The sequence below is a fragment of the Ranitomeya variabilis genome, chromosome 1 (genome assembly GCF_051348905.1).
Source record: "Ranitomeya variabilis isolate aRanVar5 chromosome 1, aRanVar5.hap1, whole genome shotgun sequence".
NCBI classification, from domain to species: domain Eukaryota; kingdom Metazoa; phylum Chordata; class Amphibia; order Anura; family Dendrobatidae; genus Ranitomeya; species Ranitomeya variabilis.
This window is the reverse complement of record NC_135232.1, coordinates 535615357-535632007: the sequence shown is the minus strand read 5'-3', so window position 1 is coordinate 535632007 and position 16651 is coordinate 535615357. Positions and strand designations below refer to the sequence as shown.

Below are 16651 nucleotides of genomic sequence, written 5' to 3'. Positions count from 1 at the left end.
CTCACTAAAGGCCATTTTCACCGGCTATATGCATCTCTGCGGACACATCACGACAAATTTTTCCAGTACTGTCGCATGAGTATTGCGACCTTCGATATTTTGTTGGAGACAGTGCGACCTGGACTAACATTTCAGAACACCAGGATGCGGAAATGTATATCTGCAGAGGAGCATCTTCTCCTTACTTTACGGTATGTATTCCCCATCGTCACATACTGTATGTTGATGATGTTTTTGTAATATAAATATATTATTTAGTTTTGCTTAGCAGCTGAAGTAAATTGATATTATATTTTAAAAATAAACTAAAATCTAACTTAGAATATGTAGTTAATGTTAAACTCATATAGCCAGTGTTAATTTTTGAAGGTACTGGTAGCCTGCCTTTTTTGTTCCACACAGTACTTGTGTTGTATATGATTTTTTCAAAGCAATAAAAATTGGTAATAATTGAGATTTTTGTCTGCTTTCAGCTTCCTGTCAACTGGAATATCTTATGCTACCCTACATCTGGAATTTTTAATTGGAAGGCCAACTATCTCCGGCATAGTCCGGGCTATGTGTGTTGAAATTTGGTCCAGACTACATGAACTGGTCATGCCTGTGCCCAAGATGGAAGACTGGATGCAGATTGCGTGTGGCTTTCAGGAACATTGTGATTTCCCAAATTGTATTGGAGCCCTTAATGGGAAACACATCCGTGTGTGTAAGCTGCCGAACTCAGGGTCCCAATTCTATAATTATGAACAGTATTTTTCTGTAGTGCTGTTAGCTGTGGTTGACAGTCACTATAGGTTTATAATTGTAGATATTGGGGCCTGTGGGAGAACTGGAGACTCTAGAGTCTTTAATTCTTCCATTATGGGTCGGCGGCTGCACGATAACCAGTTGGACCTACCACCACCACGTCAACTTCCAGGCTCCAATGTAGAAGCTGTGCCGTATGTCTTTGTGGCAGATGAGGCCTTCCAGTTAACAAGGCATGTCATGAGGCCATATCTCTGTCGAAACCTGGACCACCGGCGGCAGATATTTAACTTACGGTTATCACGGGCTTGGCTACTGGTGGATTGTGCCTTTGGTGCTCTTTGTGCCAAATGGTGGGTCCTCCAGTCTGCAATTCAGCTGAGTGAAGCCAACATCAATGACGTTATTAAAGATTATGTAGTACTACATAACTTCACCAGACTACATGAGTGCTCCTCAGCTGATGGTGCTGAAAGTGTGTTGTCCAATGTGGGTAGGCTGTTATGAACTGATGGTTTAGGAGCAACATGGGACGAGCTCTGGAGGAGGTGGTACCTGTACTGACCACAGCTCCTGAGCTTAACACAACACTAGAAGTAGCCGTGGGATGTTGCTGTCACTCCCTAGACACCTCGTCACAGCCGGAGGACTAACTACCCCTAAAGATAGAAACAGGAAAGCTATCTTGCCTCAGAGAAAATCCCCAAAGGATAGACAGCCCCCCACAAATTTTGACTGTGAGTGGAGAGGGAAATGACATACACAGAATGAAACCAGGATGAAGCAAAGGAGGCCACTCTAGCTAGATAGATAGAATAGGACAGAATACTGTGCGGTCAGTATTAAAAAACTAGAAAAATCCACCACAGAGTTTACAAAAATCTCCACACCTGAATAAAGGTGTGGAGGGTAAATCTGCTTCCCAGAGCTTCCAGCTTAACTGAACAAATCCATACTGACAAGCTGGACAAGAAAAAACATAGAAAGTGCTGAACGATAAAGTCCACAAAATGTGGACTGCAAAAGAACTAAGCAAGGACTTATCTTTGCTGAACTGGTCAGAACATCAGGGAAATCCAAGCAGAGATGTGAATCCAACCAGGAACCATAGACAACTGGCACTGGCTGAAGGATAGAGCCAGGCTTAAATAGCCGAGCCAGAATAGACGATCAGTAGAAGCAGCTGCTGACTGCTAAATCCAAGAAGCAGCCGTTCCACTTAAAACCACCGGAGGGAGCCCAAGAGCAGAACTCACAAAAGTGCCACTTACAACCACCGGAGGGAGCCCAAAAGCGGAATTCACAACAGTAGGTCTACACCACATGTCATCCCTCAGCGTTTTCCACTTTCAGGACTCAAAGTCCGTGATATTTTTACAAATTATTTTCTTTCACCTCAGGGTGCTACTCCCTGGCAAGAAATGCTGTCTATATGTTATAATTTGAAAAATACTATATATACAGTGTATAAAAAAAATCTTATGTTAAGTTACTAGGTGTGTTGAATTTACTTATTTAAGAGATGTTTTTGAATCTAATAATTATGTATGGTGTATTAATGATTGTTCCAACAAACATAAATTGGCTTTTGAAATTATTTTTATATATCCAAAAGCCAAATACTTATTCTCACAAACAATATTGACCTCATATGGCTTTTGTGGCCATTTAAATTTGGCTTAACATATATCCAAATTATTATTTTGCTATCACAGCAGAAGAAAAAATATTTTTTCACAAACAAAATATTTAACCACAAACAAATTAAAGGTTATGAAAAGTTGGTGGAGGTGATGGCGGCAGTCCGGTTTCTTGTTCTTGCGGCCTTTGTTGCCCCAATTGTCCTTCACCCTCTGTGGGTACTAAGTGTTGCCTATGCTATAAATATTGGTCATGCCCGTATTGACCACATGCCGATTGGCCATAGAGATTTTGAGTATGGGCCTCCCGAGGATTATAGTGGCCACGTGACTCATACCCCCCCCCCCCCTAGTATGGCGATGTCGTCTAAACCCAGGTTGGGATCAGCCTCCAACACTGGGTCTGTACAAGTAGCCATATTGGGAAGGTTGCTGGTAGGATGGCATTTGGATATGTGGTTACATAGGTTGATTTTTTGGGGGGAAGGGTTGAGGTGTAGACACATGTGGAGGAGGTGCATCAGATCCCTCTTGAGCATGCGCTTGTTGGGTTGGTTGAAGATGCATGAGGTTACGGGGTGACAGCTGCCACCTCTCCAAGTATTCACACAACTCATATGGGCTATTGGGGGGTGCATGCATCAAGAAGGATCTGAAAACACCCTCTCACACTTAGCCTCACCTCACGGGGTAGGGGACGGAGGTACCAGGCCAGGCTGCGCGAATATGCATCCTCACCCTCATCTTGGGCAGCCCTGGAAAGATAGTTTAGGACCCCCGTATCCACATGCCTCCTTGTTTCCTGTAACTCTCTCCTTCTGCGGCCACGGCGAGAAATAACAGCAGCCTGTGGGGAGGCCTCCAACATGACAGTAGGGCTGCTGCTGTTCCCAGGATCTTCATGGCTGACTGGAGCTGGAGCAGCTGTGGGTGGTGGTGTAGCATCTGGGCCTGTTGTTGGTGGAGCTTGTGGTGCTGCGGAATATGGACCTGGAGGGATGCACCTGGAAGGATCAGAAGATGGGCCAGCCACCTCTTCACTTTCCCAGACGGGATCAATGACAGCTTCTGAGTCGGACCCTGTCTCCCTCTCAGTGAGGTTGGACTGAGTTCTGTTATGAAAGTATGACAATAATAAAATCAAATTTAATATGTGAGCATAAAATACATATGTGTAATGTGGTGTGAGGTTTGTACTTACGGTCTCAGATCCATACTGGGATCCAGAAATGACAGCCGGTAGTAATAAATATATTTTTGGTTTGTAGGTGCGAAAGGACCACTCCTGGTCCGCTGCTGTCTTTCTCGCCTGTACAGGTCTCTTATGCTGCGCCATCACCTTATAACATGTTCCACTGCAATGACAGAGCAGAAAATAATGTATAAAGCCATTGTGCACAGTGGTACAACAAGGTGTCAGAGATTTTACATAGTCATGTGGCCTAGTAAGCTGGATTTTAAAAAAATTATCTTCATTACTAATAATTTGATTGCAAACATCACAATACGATTTAAGGGGATAGTGTGAAAACATGTTAGTTACTGCAGTTTAGAATATTATTTATGAAACATGAGTGAACTTACTTATTTGCTGCTATCCCTCATGTGGCCGCTGTCCAAAATCCTGAAAAAGGAGGCCACATATGCTCCTCCATGCCGCCTCTTTTCTGGCCCAGTTGGAATAATGGGCATCTCTCTGATCCCATATTTCTGGCATCTCTTGCACCAGGACCAGCAGCATTTCTACATTAATTACGGAAGCCATGCTGCAGGAGACTCCGTGGAGGCATGCGGCATTCTTCTGGGATGTCTGTCTCGCTTTTTAAGCTAAATAGCATGTCTAAGCTTCCTGATTTAAGGCTTGGCATATTTCCTGTCACCTGGAAAATTATTGCGTATTTCTCGCAAGTCACACGCTTGGTCTGTGTGCAATCCGTATTTTTCGCGCACCCATAGACTTTCATTGGCGGATTTTTTTGTGCAATACGCTGGCAAACGCAGGATGCTGCGATTTTCTCAGCCCGTAAAATACGGCCGAGAAATATACAATGGAAGCTGCCCCATAGAGAAACATTGGTCCGTGTGCAATGCGTTGTTTTTGCGCCTCTCGCTCATCCGTATTCCTCTCTATTGTGACACCGGCCTCAAGGGTATTGAACTAGTGCATAAATCATTGAGGGGTTGTAATTTCAGAAGGAAAGTTCTTAATAGGGAATCTTATTGGATTTTTTTGCCGAGTAAAAGATCCCCACAAGATTTAAACATTAGACATTATCTGATATTACAGTACATGTAATTTTGCCTTCCTCTTCTGCTAAAACTCAGCCTGGTCATTAAAATTTTGTGCATTGTATTTTATTATAATGCATTGAACTCTCCCCTTTCTTTCCTCTAACTTGGTTTAGGTTTCTTGATTACATGCATCACATACTTGGTTGATAAGCAAAGAGGTGGGTCATTTAAGCATTATGCTAATTGATCTCGACATGCTACCAACTTATGTCTGTTTCTCCATGACTTTTTATATTAAGACGTGTACTCACAGACATTCCACAACCATGAGTAAGGCTCCTAGGAGCTAAAACGTGTAGGTTATAGACACTGGTGGAACCGCCATGTACTTTTATCCAGTTATTCTTCAATAAACTTTGAATTTTATCCCATGTACCTGCTGCTTTAGATTTTCGTTTTTTTGTTCTAAACCACGTTTAGTGTCCATTTGTTTGGCATTTCTGTAGCAATGAGAGCTCACTTAGTTTACGGGTGCATGTCTCGAAAGCATGAGTTGGGCACAATTTATGGGCACTACAATATATGGGATCTACAATGTGCCAGCATTACAGTGGCAGATTAGCAATTTTCATTGAGCAACATCCACTGCTGCTTGTTTCTAAAAAAAAAAACATGGAGTCAAAATTGTCACTACATCCATATATAAATTCCCATAGTGGTGTAATTTCCAAAATGCTGTCATTTGAGGGGGGATTCTGATCTTCTGAAACTTAGAACTTTGTATATGCAGATGGCAAACTATTCTGCAATAATTTGTTATCCAAAAGTCAAACAGCGCTACTTCCCTCCTGAGTCTAAGCAGTACTGTACAGCCACATGTGGGCTATGATATGCTCTGCTATGCTCTCCAAATGTACTGTAATATGGCTTTTGCAATCTATTCCAACCAAACTTACGCTCCAGAATTTAATTGTCACTTCTTCTCTTCAGAGCCCTGATGTGTGCCCAAACAAGAGTTTTCTACCACATATGGGGTATCTGCATACTCAGGAGAAATCGCAGAGCTGATTTTGGGGTCATTGTTCATCTGTTATCCTTGTAAATATTATGTGAATCATCTGTCGGTTCAAGGTGCTCAACACACCTCAAAATAAGTTCCATGAGGGGTTTAGTTTCCAAAATGGGGTCACTTGTGGGGGTTTCCACTGTATAGGTACATAAGGCTCTCTGCAATTGCAACATAGTGTCTACTATCTATTCCAGCCAAATATGCGGTCCGTGTGCCCAAATAGTAGTTTTTGACAACATATGGGTTATCACTGCATTCAGGGGAAATTGCCCAACAAATTATATGGTCCATTTTCTCTTGTTACCCTTATAAAAATAAAAAAATTGGAGCTTAAAAAACAATTTTGTCAGAAAAATTAGATTTTTAATTTTCAAGGTTCAACGTTATAAAATTCTGTGAAGCACATGCAGCTTCAAGGTGCTCAGTACACCTCTAAATAAATTCATTGATTGGTGTAGTTTCCAAAATGGGGTCATTTGGGGTGTTTCCACTGTTTATGCATATCATGGGCTCTGAAAACATGACACTCCACTATCTATTCCAGTCAACTTTGTGCTTTAAAAGTTGAAAGGTGCTCCTCCCATTCTGAGTTCTGCCTTGCGTCCAAACAGTTTTTTCCCACCACATATGGGGTATCGGCGTACTCAAGAGAAACTGCCCAACAAATTATACTGTCCATTTTATCTTGTTACCTTTCTGAAAATGGAAAAATGGAGGGAAAAGGGAATATTTTTGAGTAAAAAAGTACATTTTTTATTTTTTTCCTTCCACAATGATTTAATTTGGTGAAGACCCTAAAGGGATAATAAACTTCTTGAATGTGGTCTAGAGCATTTTAGGGGGTGCAGTTTTTAAAATGGTGTCACATTTGGGTACTTTCTGTTACATGGGCCCCTCTAAGTCACTACAAATGGGGTGTGGTCTCTAATAAAATGGTTTTGTAAATATTGTTGGAAAAATGAGAAATTGGAGGTAAACTTTTAACCTTATAAACTTTCTAACAAATAAAATGTTTCAAAAATTACGTTGATGTGAATTAGACATGGAGCGCCCCCACACCGCCGCAGGGCCGAGGGGTACCCGGAGCCGGGCCTCTGGGATCTCAGTCCTAGGGTTGTCACGGTGGCTGGACTCGGTCCGTGGCCCTGTCCGTCAGTGGGGGACGTCCGGTGCAATAAGGGGTGTTATAGCAGTGGTGTAGCGGTGCAGTTGTGGGGTGCAGGTCGCGGTAAATAACGAGGACACCAGGTTGCAGTCTCTTTACCTCTTTACTGGAGATCTCTCAGTCCTCAGTCCAGAATCCGGTTCACCAGGCTGCGCAAGTCCGGCCGGTCCAATGGCACTTCCAGAGTTCTCCTCACAGGTGGAAATCAGTGCCCTCCTTCTAGCGCTATGTGTTGTAGTCCTTCCCTGCTGTGCTCACGGAAAGTACCCCACAACGGTTGTGTCTGTTTCTTAAGTTCCCTCACAACTCGATTAACTGATGTTCTTCTCATATTCCATCCCTCCCTGTTATTCAGGTTGGAACGGCACCCGTTTGTCAGGTAGGCCTGGAGTTCTTCCGGGACCCTAGAGACGCCCCTCTCCCGCAATTGCCCCCCAAGACTTCATAGGTGATATGTGGTAGACAGCCCGCCTTAAACTGACTGCCCTGCCGCTGTTTGGAGTATGGCTTGAAGCTGTATGCTATTCCACTCCCTCGGCGTTCCGGCCACCGGTAATGCGCCTCAGTAGGATGTTGCTCCGGTCCTACAGCATGACCCCTACTGGTATTCTCCTTTTGCTTGATCTCGTTTCTCACTCAGCACAATCTATCTCGCTTCTAGTCCTTTCTTAGGGCACCGCCGCTATGCTGAGCAGGCACGGTCCTGTTACGTTCTTTCCAATGCCAAGCCTCTGTCAGGATCCCACCCCTGACAGAGACCCTACTGTCTCTTCCTCCACAACACCCTCTGCCACCAGGTGTTGCTTCGTTCAATCCAGTCAGCTTTCTCCTCTAACTTCCTGCCTGACCCCCAGTTTACCCACTATGGTGGGGAGTGGCCTAATGAATAGCACCCTTAGCTCCCCCCGGAGGCCCAGCTGTGAAACATATTGGTGTCTGTGATACCTGATCAGAGGAACTCCTTCAGTGCCATCGAACGCACCATGGCTCCCCATAGTGGCAGATCCACAGTACTGCAACGACCAGGACTCTGGGGCGCTGCACTCCCCCCTGGTTAAACACAGTACTCCGGGACTGGGAAGAAAACAACAATACAGGTTAGCAAAAAGACATACAATTTTGTTGAGTGCAAAACAATAAGTATACTTGAACAGGCTTCCCTTTATGGGAGGTGAGGACACTTTAACGTTACAAACATAATTAAATATCATAGCAACAGGCTCCAATTAACTCTCATTACCCAACCGGGTATTCTACTAAGTGCAAATTTTGTGAACAATAATTTAACATTTCCTTTAAGGACTCACACTCTAAATCCACTAAAGACCTTCCTATAATCACATTATAAGGTATTCTAACTTTTCATTCGCCTTCTTTGGAATCTGCAGGACCGCCTGTCCTATCGGCGCCAGACCTACTGCCTCTCCTTTCTGTTACAGGACCGCCCCGTTCAGCCAGGGCCTACTGCCTTTTCAACTACTATACATAGTATAGAACATAACTTCACTTTCAATTTGAGAACACTGAGCCGGCTCTACTCGGCCCCTATAAGGACTCGCTCCCTAACCCCTACGGGCTCACTCTCTGTCCTTAGTAACGAACTAACTTTCTATGGGGACTCAGGGTTTACCTTCTATCCTCACCTTCGTTATTACTTCCTTTCTTTCAACTATGCAGGACTCTAATTCTTCCCCTACGGGCTCTCTGCATCTTTCCTTTTAATGAACATTATCTAGGTTTCACATTTCAAACAGATTAAACACACATAACTTTTCTTTATGCAAAACAGTTACATTTCTTCCAGAGCATCATCATATTACTGTTCTAAAACAGTACCACTTTCAAGTTCAGGTCAAACATCCCCCTTAAGAGGGGATCAAGTCTTTCTGAGGTAGCTCGTCTTCTCAGCCTACCAGAACGGTATCTTCGCAAAGAGTCTTTACGTAAAACCAGTAGGAAGCGCCTTTAAGAAGGTGCAAACTATATACAGGAAGTTTGTATCATGCACTGTTCATGATTCAGCAGTTTTTATAACATTGTGAAACAAAAAGCAAAAATGAAAGTGAAAGCAAAAATAAAAAGCAATAGGGATCCCGGGTAAACAAAGGGATCCCTTTAAGAGTTAACCCAGGACGGGTTTTAGCAGCAAAATAGCAAGGAAATAAACAGTTAACTATTTACAGTTTCAGGTTTCCGAGGCTTAGTTGGACGGCTTCCAGGGCTGCACCTGGCACTTAACCCTTCTTGGCTTGGGCAAAGTGAGGTCCAGGGTTACACCCAGTGCTGGACAAACGCCGTTAATCCGTCTTTCATGTACGGTTAAATCATGCGCAGCTATGGAGGTCTGCGCAGCTTGAGTATGGGTATTTGCTGCAGCAGAGGTAGCAGCTGCTGCAAGATCAGTCACTGGAATGGAGTCAGCAGTTGTGGCACTAGCAGTCACTGGAGTGGTGTCGGTCATCAGGGCAGGGTCGCTCTTCCTACCTGCTTCAGATGCGGTTCCCCCGGTGCCGGTCTGCTCTGCCTCCGCTGGGGTCTGGAACGCTGGTTGCGGGGCCTTGCGCTGCGACGTTATCATCTCCATTTGCAGCACCTCGCTTTCCGGCAGGGCCTTGCTTTCTGGCTTCGGAGCACTGGAACTTCTTTCTTGCTCCGGACCAGATGAGGCTGCCGACAGATGTCTGGTGAGGCTCCTGATGATGGCCTTCTTCCACCCGGCCTCAGTGCTCAGCTGCGTCCGCTGAGGTCGGTCGCTGAGCTCGTCCACTCCGGCCTGCAGGAATTCAGCATCAGTGGTGGAGGCCTGGTTGCGGTGCCCCTCCGGGTGGCTGGGGGAGTCCTCTGCTCCGACCCCACGCTCCGGCTCCAGGCGGCTCGCCATGGCGTCCTCCATGTCGCTCACTTCTTCTTCCCGGTCCTTTTCCCGCTCTCTCCTTCGTGGGCGGTTTCGTTTTCTCTGTCTCTGCCCACCATTGAGGATCAGGAGGCGGATCTCGGCTGCTGACGGACACGTCCTCAAGGGGCCGAGATATTTAGACTGGGCGGCCATTGTCTTTCGCGCTCTTCAGCTTGTTCACGCCCACTTCCACGCCCTTCTTCTTCTCCTGCGCTGTAATGGCGGCGGTTTTGGCGCGAACTTTTGGCGGCAAGTGACAATCCACAGTCTTTGCAATAAAGTACAGTCCAAGCACAGTAAATCACAGTTCCAAGGCACACATGACCTGATTCTTCAGGCTTAAGTAGATCCTGTTCGTGACGCCAAGTTTGGAGCGCCCCCACACCGCCGCAGGGCCGAGGGGTACCCGGAGCCGGGCCTCTGGGATCTCAGTCCTAGGGTTGTCACGGTGGCTGGACCCGGTCCGTGGCCCTGTCCGTCAGTGGGGGACGTCCGGTGCAATAAGGGGTGTTATAGCGGTGGTGTAGCGGTGCAGTTGTGGGGTGCAGGTCGCGGTAAATAACGAGGACACCAGGTTGCAGTCTCTTTACCTCTTTACTGGAGATCTCTCAGTCCTCAGTACAGAATCCGGTTCACCAGGCTGCGCAAGTCCGGCCGGTCCAATGGCACTTCCAGAGTTCTCCTCACAGGTGGAAATCAGTGCCCTCCTTCTAGCGCTATGTGTTGTAGTCCTTCCCTGCTGTGCTCACGGAAAGTACCCCACAACGGTTGTGTCTGTTTCTTAAGTTCCCTCACAACTCGATTAACTGATGTTCTTCTCGTATTCCATCCCTCCCTGTTATTCAGGTTGGAACGGCACCCGTTTGTCAGGTAGGCCTGGAGTTCTTCCGGGACCCTAGAGACGCCCCTCTCCCGCAATTGCCCCCCAAGACTTCATAGGTGATATGTGGTAGACAGCCCGCCTTAAACTGACTGCCCTGCCGCTGTTTGGAGTATGGCTTGAAGCTGTATGCTATTCCACTCCCTCGGCGTTCCGGCCACCGGTAATGCGCCTCAGTAGGATGTTGCTCCGGTCCTACAGCATGACCCCTACTGGTATTCTCCTTTTGCTTGATCTCGTTTCTCACTCAGCACAATCTATCTCGCTTCTAGTCCTTTCTTAGGGCACCGCCGCTATGCTGAGCAGGCACGGTCCCGTTACGTTCTTTCCAATGCCAAGCCTCTGTCAGGATCCCACCCCTGACAGAGACCCTACTGTCTCTTCCTCCACAACACCCTCTGCCACCAGGTGTTGCTTCGTTCAATCCAGTCAGCTTTCTCCTCTAACTTCCTGCCTGACCCCCAGTTTACCCACTATGGTGGGGAGTGGCCTAATGAATAGCACCCTTAGCTCCCCCCGGAGGCCAAGCTGTGAAACATATTGGTGTCTGTGATACCTGATCAGAGGAACTCCTTCAGTGCCATCGAACGCACCATGGCTCCCCATAGTGGCGGATCCACAGTACTGCAACGACCAGGACTCTGGGGCGCTGCAGACATATGCGAACAGGGCCGGTTTCAGACAAAGTGGGTCCTGGGCAAAAGTATAGTATAATGCAGCCCCCCCCACACAGTATAGTGCAGCCCCCACACACAGTATAGTGCAGCCACCACACACAGTACAATGCAGCCCCCCACATACACAGTCTAGTGCATTCCCCTACACAGTATGGCGTAGTACCCCCACACACACTATTGTGCAGCAGACACACACACACTATAATGCAGACAGACACACAATACTTGCCTCTCCTCCTTGTTCCTCAGCGGCTTTGACTTCTGCAGTACGAATCAGCATCTCATCAGCTCCTTCTGAAGCACACTAATTCAGAGGTGGGGGGGAGTGATGGGAGAGGGAGAGTCACATTACACTCTCTCCTCCATCACTGCTTTCAGCTTTATCAGCATCTATGATGCCAATAAATTGAATGCACGATGCAGGGGAAGGGGGCCCCTGGAGCAGTGGGGGCCCTAGACGGCTGCCTGGTCTGCCTGTCCATAATGCCGGCCCTGTATGGGAAATGTTACTTATTAACTATTTTGTGTGATATAACTACAGGTGCATCTCACAAAATTTGAATATCATCAAAAAGTTAACTTATTTCAGTTCTTCAATACAAAAATTGAAACTCATATATTATATCTTTTTATTTATCTTTATTTATTTTACTCATTTATATAGCGCCATTAATTCCACAGCGCTTTACAGATATCATAGGCACTGTCCCCGATAGGGCTAACAATCTAAGTTCCCTATCAGTATGTCTTTGGAATGTGGGAGGAAACTGGAGAGCCCAGAGAAAACCCATGCAAAAACGGGGAGAACATTCAAACTCCTTGCAGATGCTATCGAGTTATTACAGAGTGGTCTTTTTCAAGTGTTTATTTCTGCTAAAGTTGATGATTATGGATTGCAGCCAATGAAAACCCAGAAGTGCTTTTCTCAGTAAATTAGAATAATTAACAAATGACACCTGCAAAGGCTTCCTAAGTGTTTAAAAGGGTCCCTTAGTCTGACTTGACGGAATAGCAGAAGGCAGTCATTGACGCACTCAGCAAGGAAAGTCAATTTTGCATTTCATTTGGAAATCAAGGTCCCAGAATCTGGAGGAAGAGTGTAGAGGCACACAAACCAAGAAGCTTAAGGTCTATTGTGAAGTTTCTACAATCAGTGATGGTTTGGGGAGCCATGTCATCTGCTGGCGTAGGTTCACTGTGTTTGATCAAGACCAAAGTCAGGGCAGCCATCTACCAAGGAATTTTAGAGCACATCATGCTTTTCTCTGCCGACAAGCTTTTTGGAGATGGAATTTTCATTCTCCAAAAGGAATTGGTACCTGTCCACACTGCCAAAATTACCAATACCTGGTTTAAAAACAACAGTATCACTGTGCTTAATTGGCTAGAAAACTCACCTGACCTTAACCCCATAGAGAATTTATAGGATATTGTCAAGAGGAAGATGAGATACACCAGACCCAACAATGCAGACGAGCTGAAGGCTTCTATGAAAGCAACCTGAACACCTCAGAAGTGCTACAGGCTGATCGCATCCATGCCACGCCACATTGATGCATTAATTGATGCAAAAGGAGCCCCAAACAAGTATTGAATGCATTTACTGAACATACATTTCAGTAGGCCAACATTTTGGATTTTAAAATCATTTTTCAAGCTGGTGTTATAAAGTATTCTGATTTACTGAGATAATGACTTTTGGGTTTTCATTGGCTATAAGCCATAATCATCAACATTAACAGAAATGAACACTTGAAATAGATTACTTTGTTTGTAATGACTATATTTAATACCGTATATACTCGAGTATAAGCCGAGATTTTCAGCACTCTTTTTTGGGCTGAAATTGCCCCTCTCGGCTTATACTCGAGTCATACCCGGGGTCGGCAGCGGGGGGGAGTGTGGGCTGTCTAAAAATACTCACCCAGTCCAGGCGCGGTCCCTGCAGGTCCCTGTCTTCCCCAGCGCCGGCAGCAGCAGCTTCAGCTTCTTCCTGTACTCAGCGGTCACATGGTCCCGCTGATTACAGTAAATGAATATATGCGAACAGGGCCGGAACATAGGGGTGGAGCTGCATTTTCATTACTGTAATCAGCGGTACCATGTGACCGCTGAGTACAGGATGAAGCGCTGCGGCGTCGGGGAAGCAGGATCTACACAGCGGCAGGACCAGGTGAGTATACGGGGAGGGGAGCGCTGCGCTGCGCAATAGTCACCTGCTCCTCGTTCCGGGCACCGATCTGTCTCCAGCACTGACGCTGAGGTCAGAGGGCGCGGTGACGTGGTCAGTGTGCGCCCTCTGCTGAACGTCAGTGCTGGAGACAGATCGGCGCCCGGAACGAGGAGCAGGTGACTATTGAAAGTGCGGGGGCCTGAGCGACGGAGAGGTGAGTATGTGATTTTTTTTTTTATCGCAGCAAATGGGGCAAGTGTCTGTATGGAGCATCTATGGGGCCATAACATTCCAGCAGCACTATATGGGGCCATAACATTCCTGCGGCACTATATGGGGCCATAACATTCCTGCGGCACTATATGGGGCCATAACATTCCTGCAGCACTATATGGGGCCATAACATTCCTGCAGCACTATATGGGGCCATAACGTTCCTGCAGCACTATATGGGGGCCATAACATTCCTGCGGCACTATATGGGGCCATAACATTCCTGCGGCACTGTATGGGGCCATAACATTCCTGCGGCACTATATGGGGCCATAACATTCCTGCCGCACTATATGGGGCCATAACATTCCTGCAGCACTATATGGGGCCATAACATTCCTGCAGCACTATATGGGGCCATAACATTCCTGCAGCACTATATGGGACCATAACATTCCTGCAGCACTATATGGGGCCATAATATTCCTGCAGCACTATATGGGGCCATAACATTCCTGCAGCACTATATGGGGCCATAACATTCCTTCGGCACTATATGGGGCCATAACATTCCTGCAGCACTATATGGGGCCATAACGTTTGTGCAGCACTATATGGGGGCCATAACGTTTCTGCAGCACTATATGGGGCCATAATGTTTGTGCAGCACTATATGGGGCCATAATGTTTCTGCAGCACTATATGGGGCCATAACATTTCTGCAGCACTATATGGGGCCATAACGTTTCTGCAGCACTATATAGGGGCATAATGTTTGTGCAGCACTATATGGGGCAAATGTCTGTATGGGGCCATAATTAACGTTTGTAGGGCACTACGGCATATGGGGCAAGTGTCTGTATGGAGCATCTTATAGGGCCATAACATTTGTGCAGCACTATAAGGGGCAAATATCTTTATAGAGCATCTTATGGGGCCATAATCAGCATTTGTGCAGCATTATATTGGGCAAATGTGTCTATGGAGCATCTTATGGGGCCTTTATTAACCTTTATGCAGGATTATATGGGGCATATTTTAATATGGAACATCTTATGGGGCCATAATGAACAGTATGGAGCATTATATGGGGCTCCTGATTCAATATGGATATTCAAAGACACTTAACCTACTGATGTCTCAATTAATTTTACATTTATTGGTATCTATTATTACTTTTGACATTTACCGGTAGCTGCTGCATTTCCCCCCCTAGGCTTATACTCGAGTCAATAAGTTTTCCCAGTTTTTTGTGGCAAAATTAGGGGGGTCGGCTTATACTCGGGTCGGCTTATACTCGAGTATATACGGTATATGAGTTTCACTTTTTTTTTTAAATTGAAGAACTGAAATAAATTAACTTTTTGATGATATTCTAATTTTGTGAGATGCACCTGTATCCGGTATAACGGCATAAAAAATCAAAGTTTGAAAATTGAAATTGTTTTGTAAAATATTTGATATTTTCATGAATAAACGCAAATCATATATAATCAATATCTCAGAATCACTGGGAAATGTTGACGCATTCCAGAGTTATAACCTCATAAAGCGACACTGGTCAGAATTGAAAAAAATTGCTCAGGAAAGTGAAAACTGGCTGGGGGTGGTTGAAGGGGTCAAAAAGACTATTTTTTTCACATACATTGACACTCCCCCAGTGCACATCCAGCTTGATTTGCATGCAGCTTCTAAATTTGAATTCTCATGACTAATACATATGACCTCTATAAAAATAGATGATATTTTTATTGGTGGACAAGTGTAATATAAGAACATGCTGACATGTGGTTGACTGTAAATTTGCGAAAAATAAGTCTTTTAAAATAATGGTTGTGACAATGAAAATTATCATTGTGATTATTAAAAAAAAATCTTCATCTTTCAGTTTAATGTCTGGACTAGCAACAATGGATTCAAAAGTTTGCGGAAGAATGGGCCTCATAACTATCACATATTATTTATGGACAACATTTCTGGCTGTTGCAGTAGGCATCATATTGGTGGTTTCCATTCATCCTGGTGCTGCAGCACAAAAAGAAAATCATGTTGGTGGACGGCCTGTTCTAAGTTCCGCAGATGCTTTGCTAGATTTAATAAGGTGAGTGAAATAATAATGATACTACCTTTTATGAATGATAAGCAAAATGGTCAAGCCTGTATTATTGACTGGTCAGTGCACATGGATGTGAGGTTGGCCTACCTGAATAGTTTATTAAATGACCGCAAATCAGCATCTATCTAGTTGATCAGTAATGTTTTCATCCATTGGTCCCCTTGTGTAAAGAATGTTTACTTGCAGTCCTATGACGTATCAAAAATAGTGCTATTTTTCTGACCACATTATATAGCTGACAAATGAAGTCTTATGTAAAACCACAGGTAACACACTAACAATTCTCTGCATACGAATGATGCACCTCTTGGCATTGGTGCAGCTGCACCGGCTTTACATGCGATATGTTAGCTGCAGCCTGCAGCTAACACTGCCAGATATTACAGTGAAATGAATATTCACCCCTCTCCATGCCCATGGGGGCATAGTGAAGAGTGAATATTAATTTCTCTTTAGCAGCAGGGACAGGCTTATGCTTCCTGTCTCCCGCTGCTGCTCTGCTGGCACCGGGTGGAACCCCTGACTCACACGCCCCATAGAAGCTGCATTGTGTGCTGCTTTTAGTGCCACTGGCTGGAGGTCCCTGGAGTAGCAGGGGCCCTAGGCATCTGCCAGCCATGTATGCCAGCAGGTGTCAGTGCCTGGGCCCACCGGAGAATCCTCCGGTTCTCCAGTGAGCCAGTCCAACCCTGCCTTACAGTCCTATGTAACACCACAGATAAGTGATAATTCTGAGTACAGATATTGAAGTAGATGTTACCTGTAGTCCTATGTGATAATAATATTAGCATGATGCTTTTTCCATATAGTTTAAGATACCAGTTTTAAACTCATGCTCTGCAG

The 16651-nt window shown here is 45.3% G+C and overlaps 1 protein-coding gene across 1 annotated transcript in view; it reads left to right on the top strand.

The window, feature by feature from the left end:
- The first annotated feature begins 15488 nt into the window (after positions 1-15488).
- Positions 15489-16651, top strand: part of LOC143766682 (excitatory amino acid transporter 5-like) — a 2075093-nt gene continuing 2073930 nt past the window's right edge. Inside the window, exon 1 of the mRNA XM_077254538.1 lies at positions 15489-15793. Within this exon, the coding sequence (XP_077110653.1) occupies positions 15522-15793 (272 nt within the window). The 5' untranslated portion in view covers positions 15489-15521. The remainder of the gene's footprint in view (positions 15794-16651) is intronic.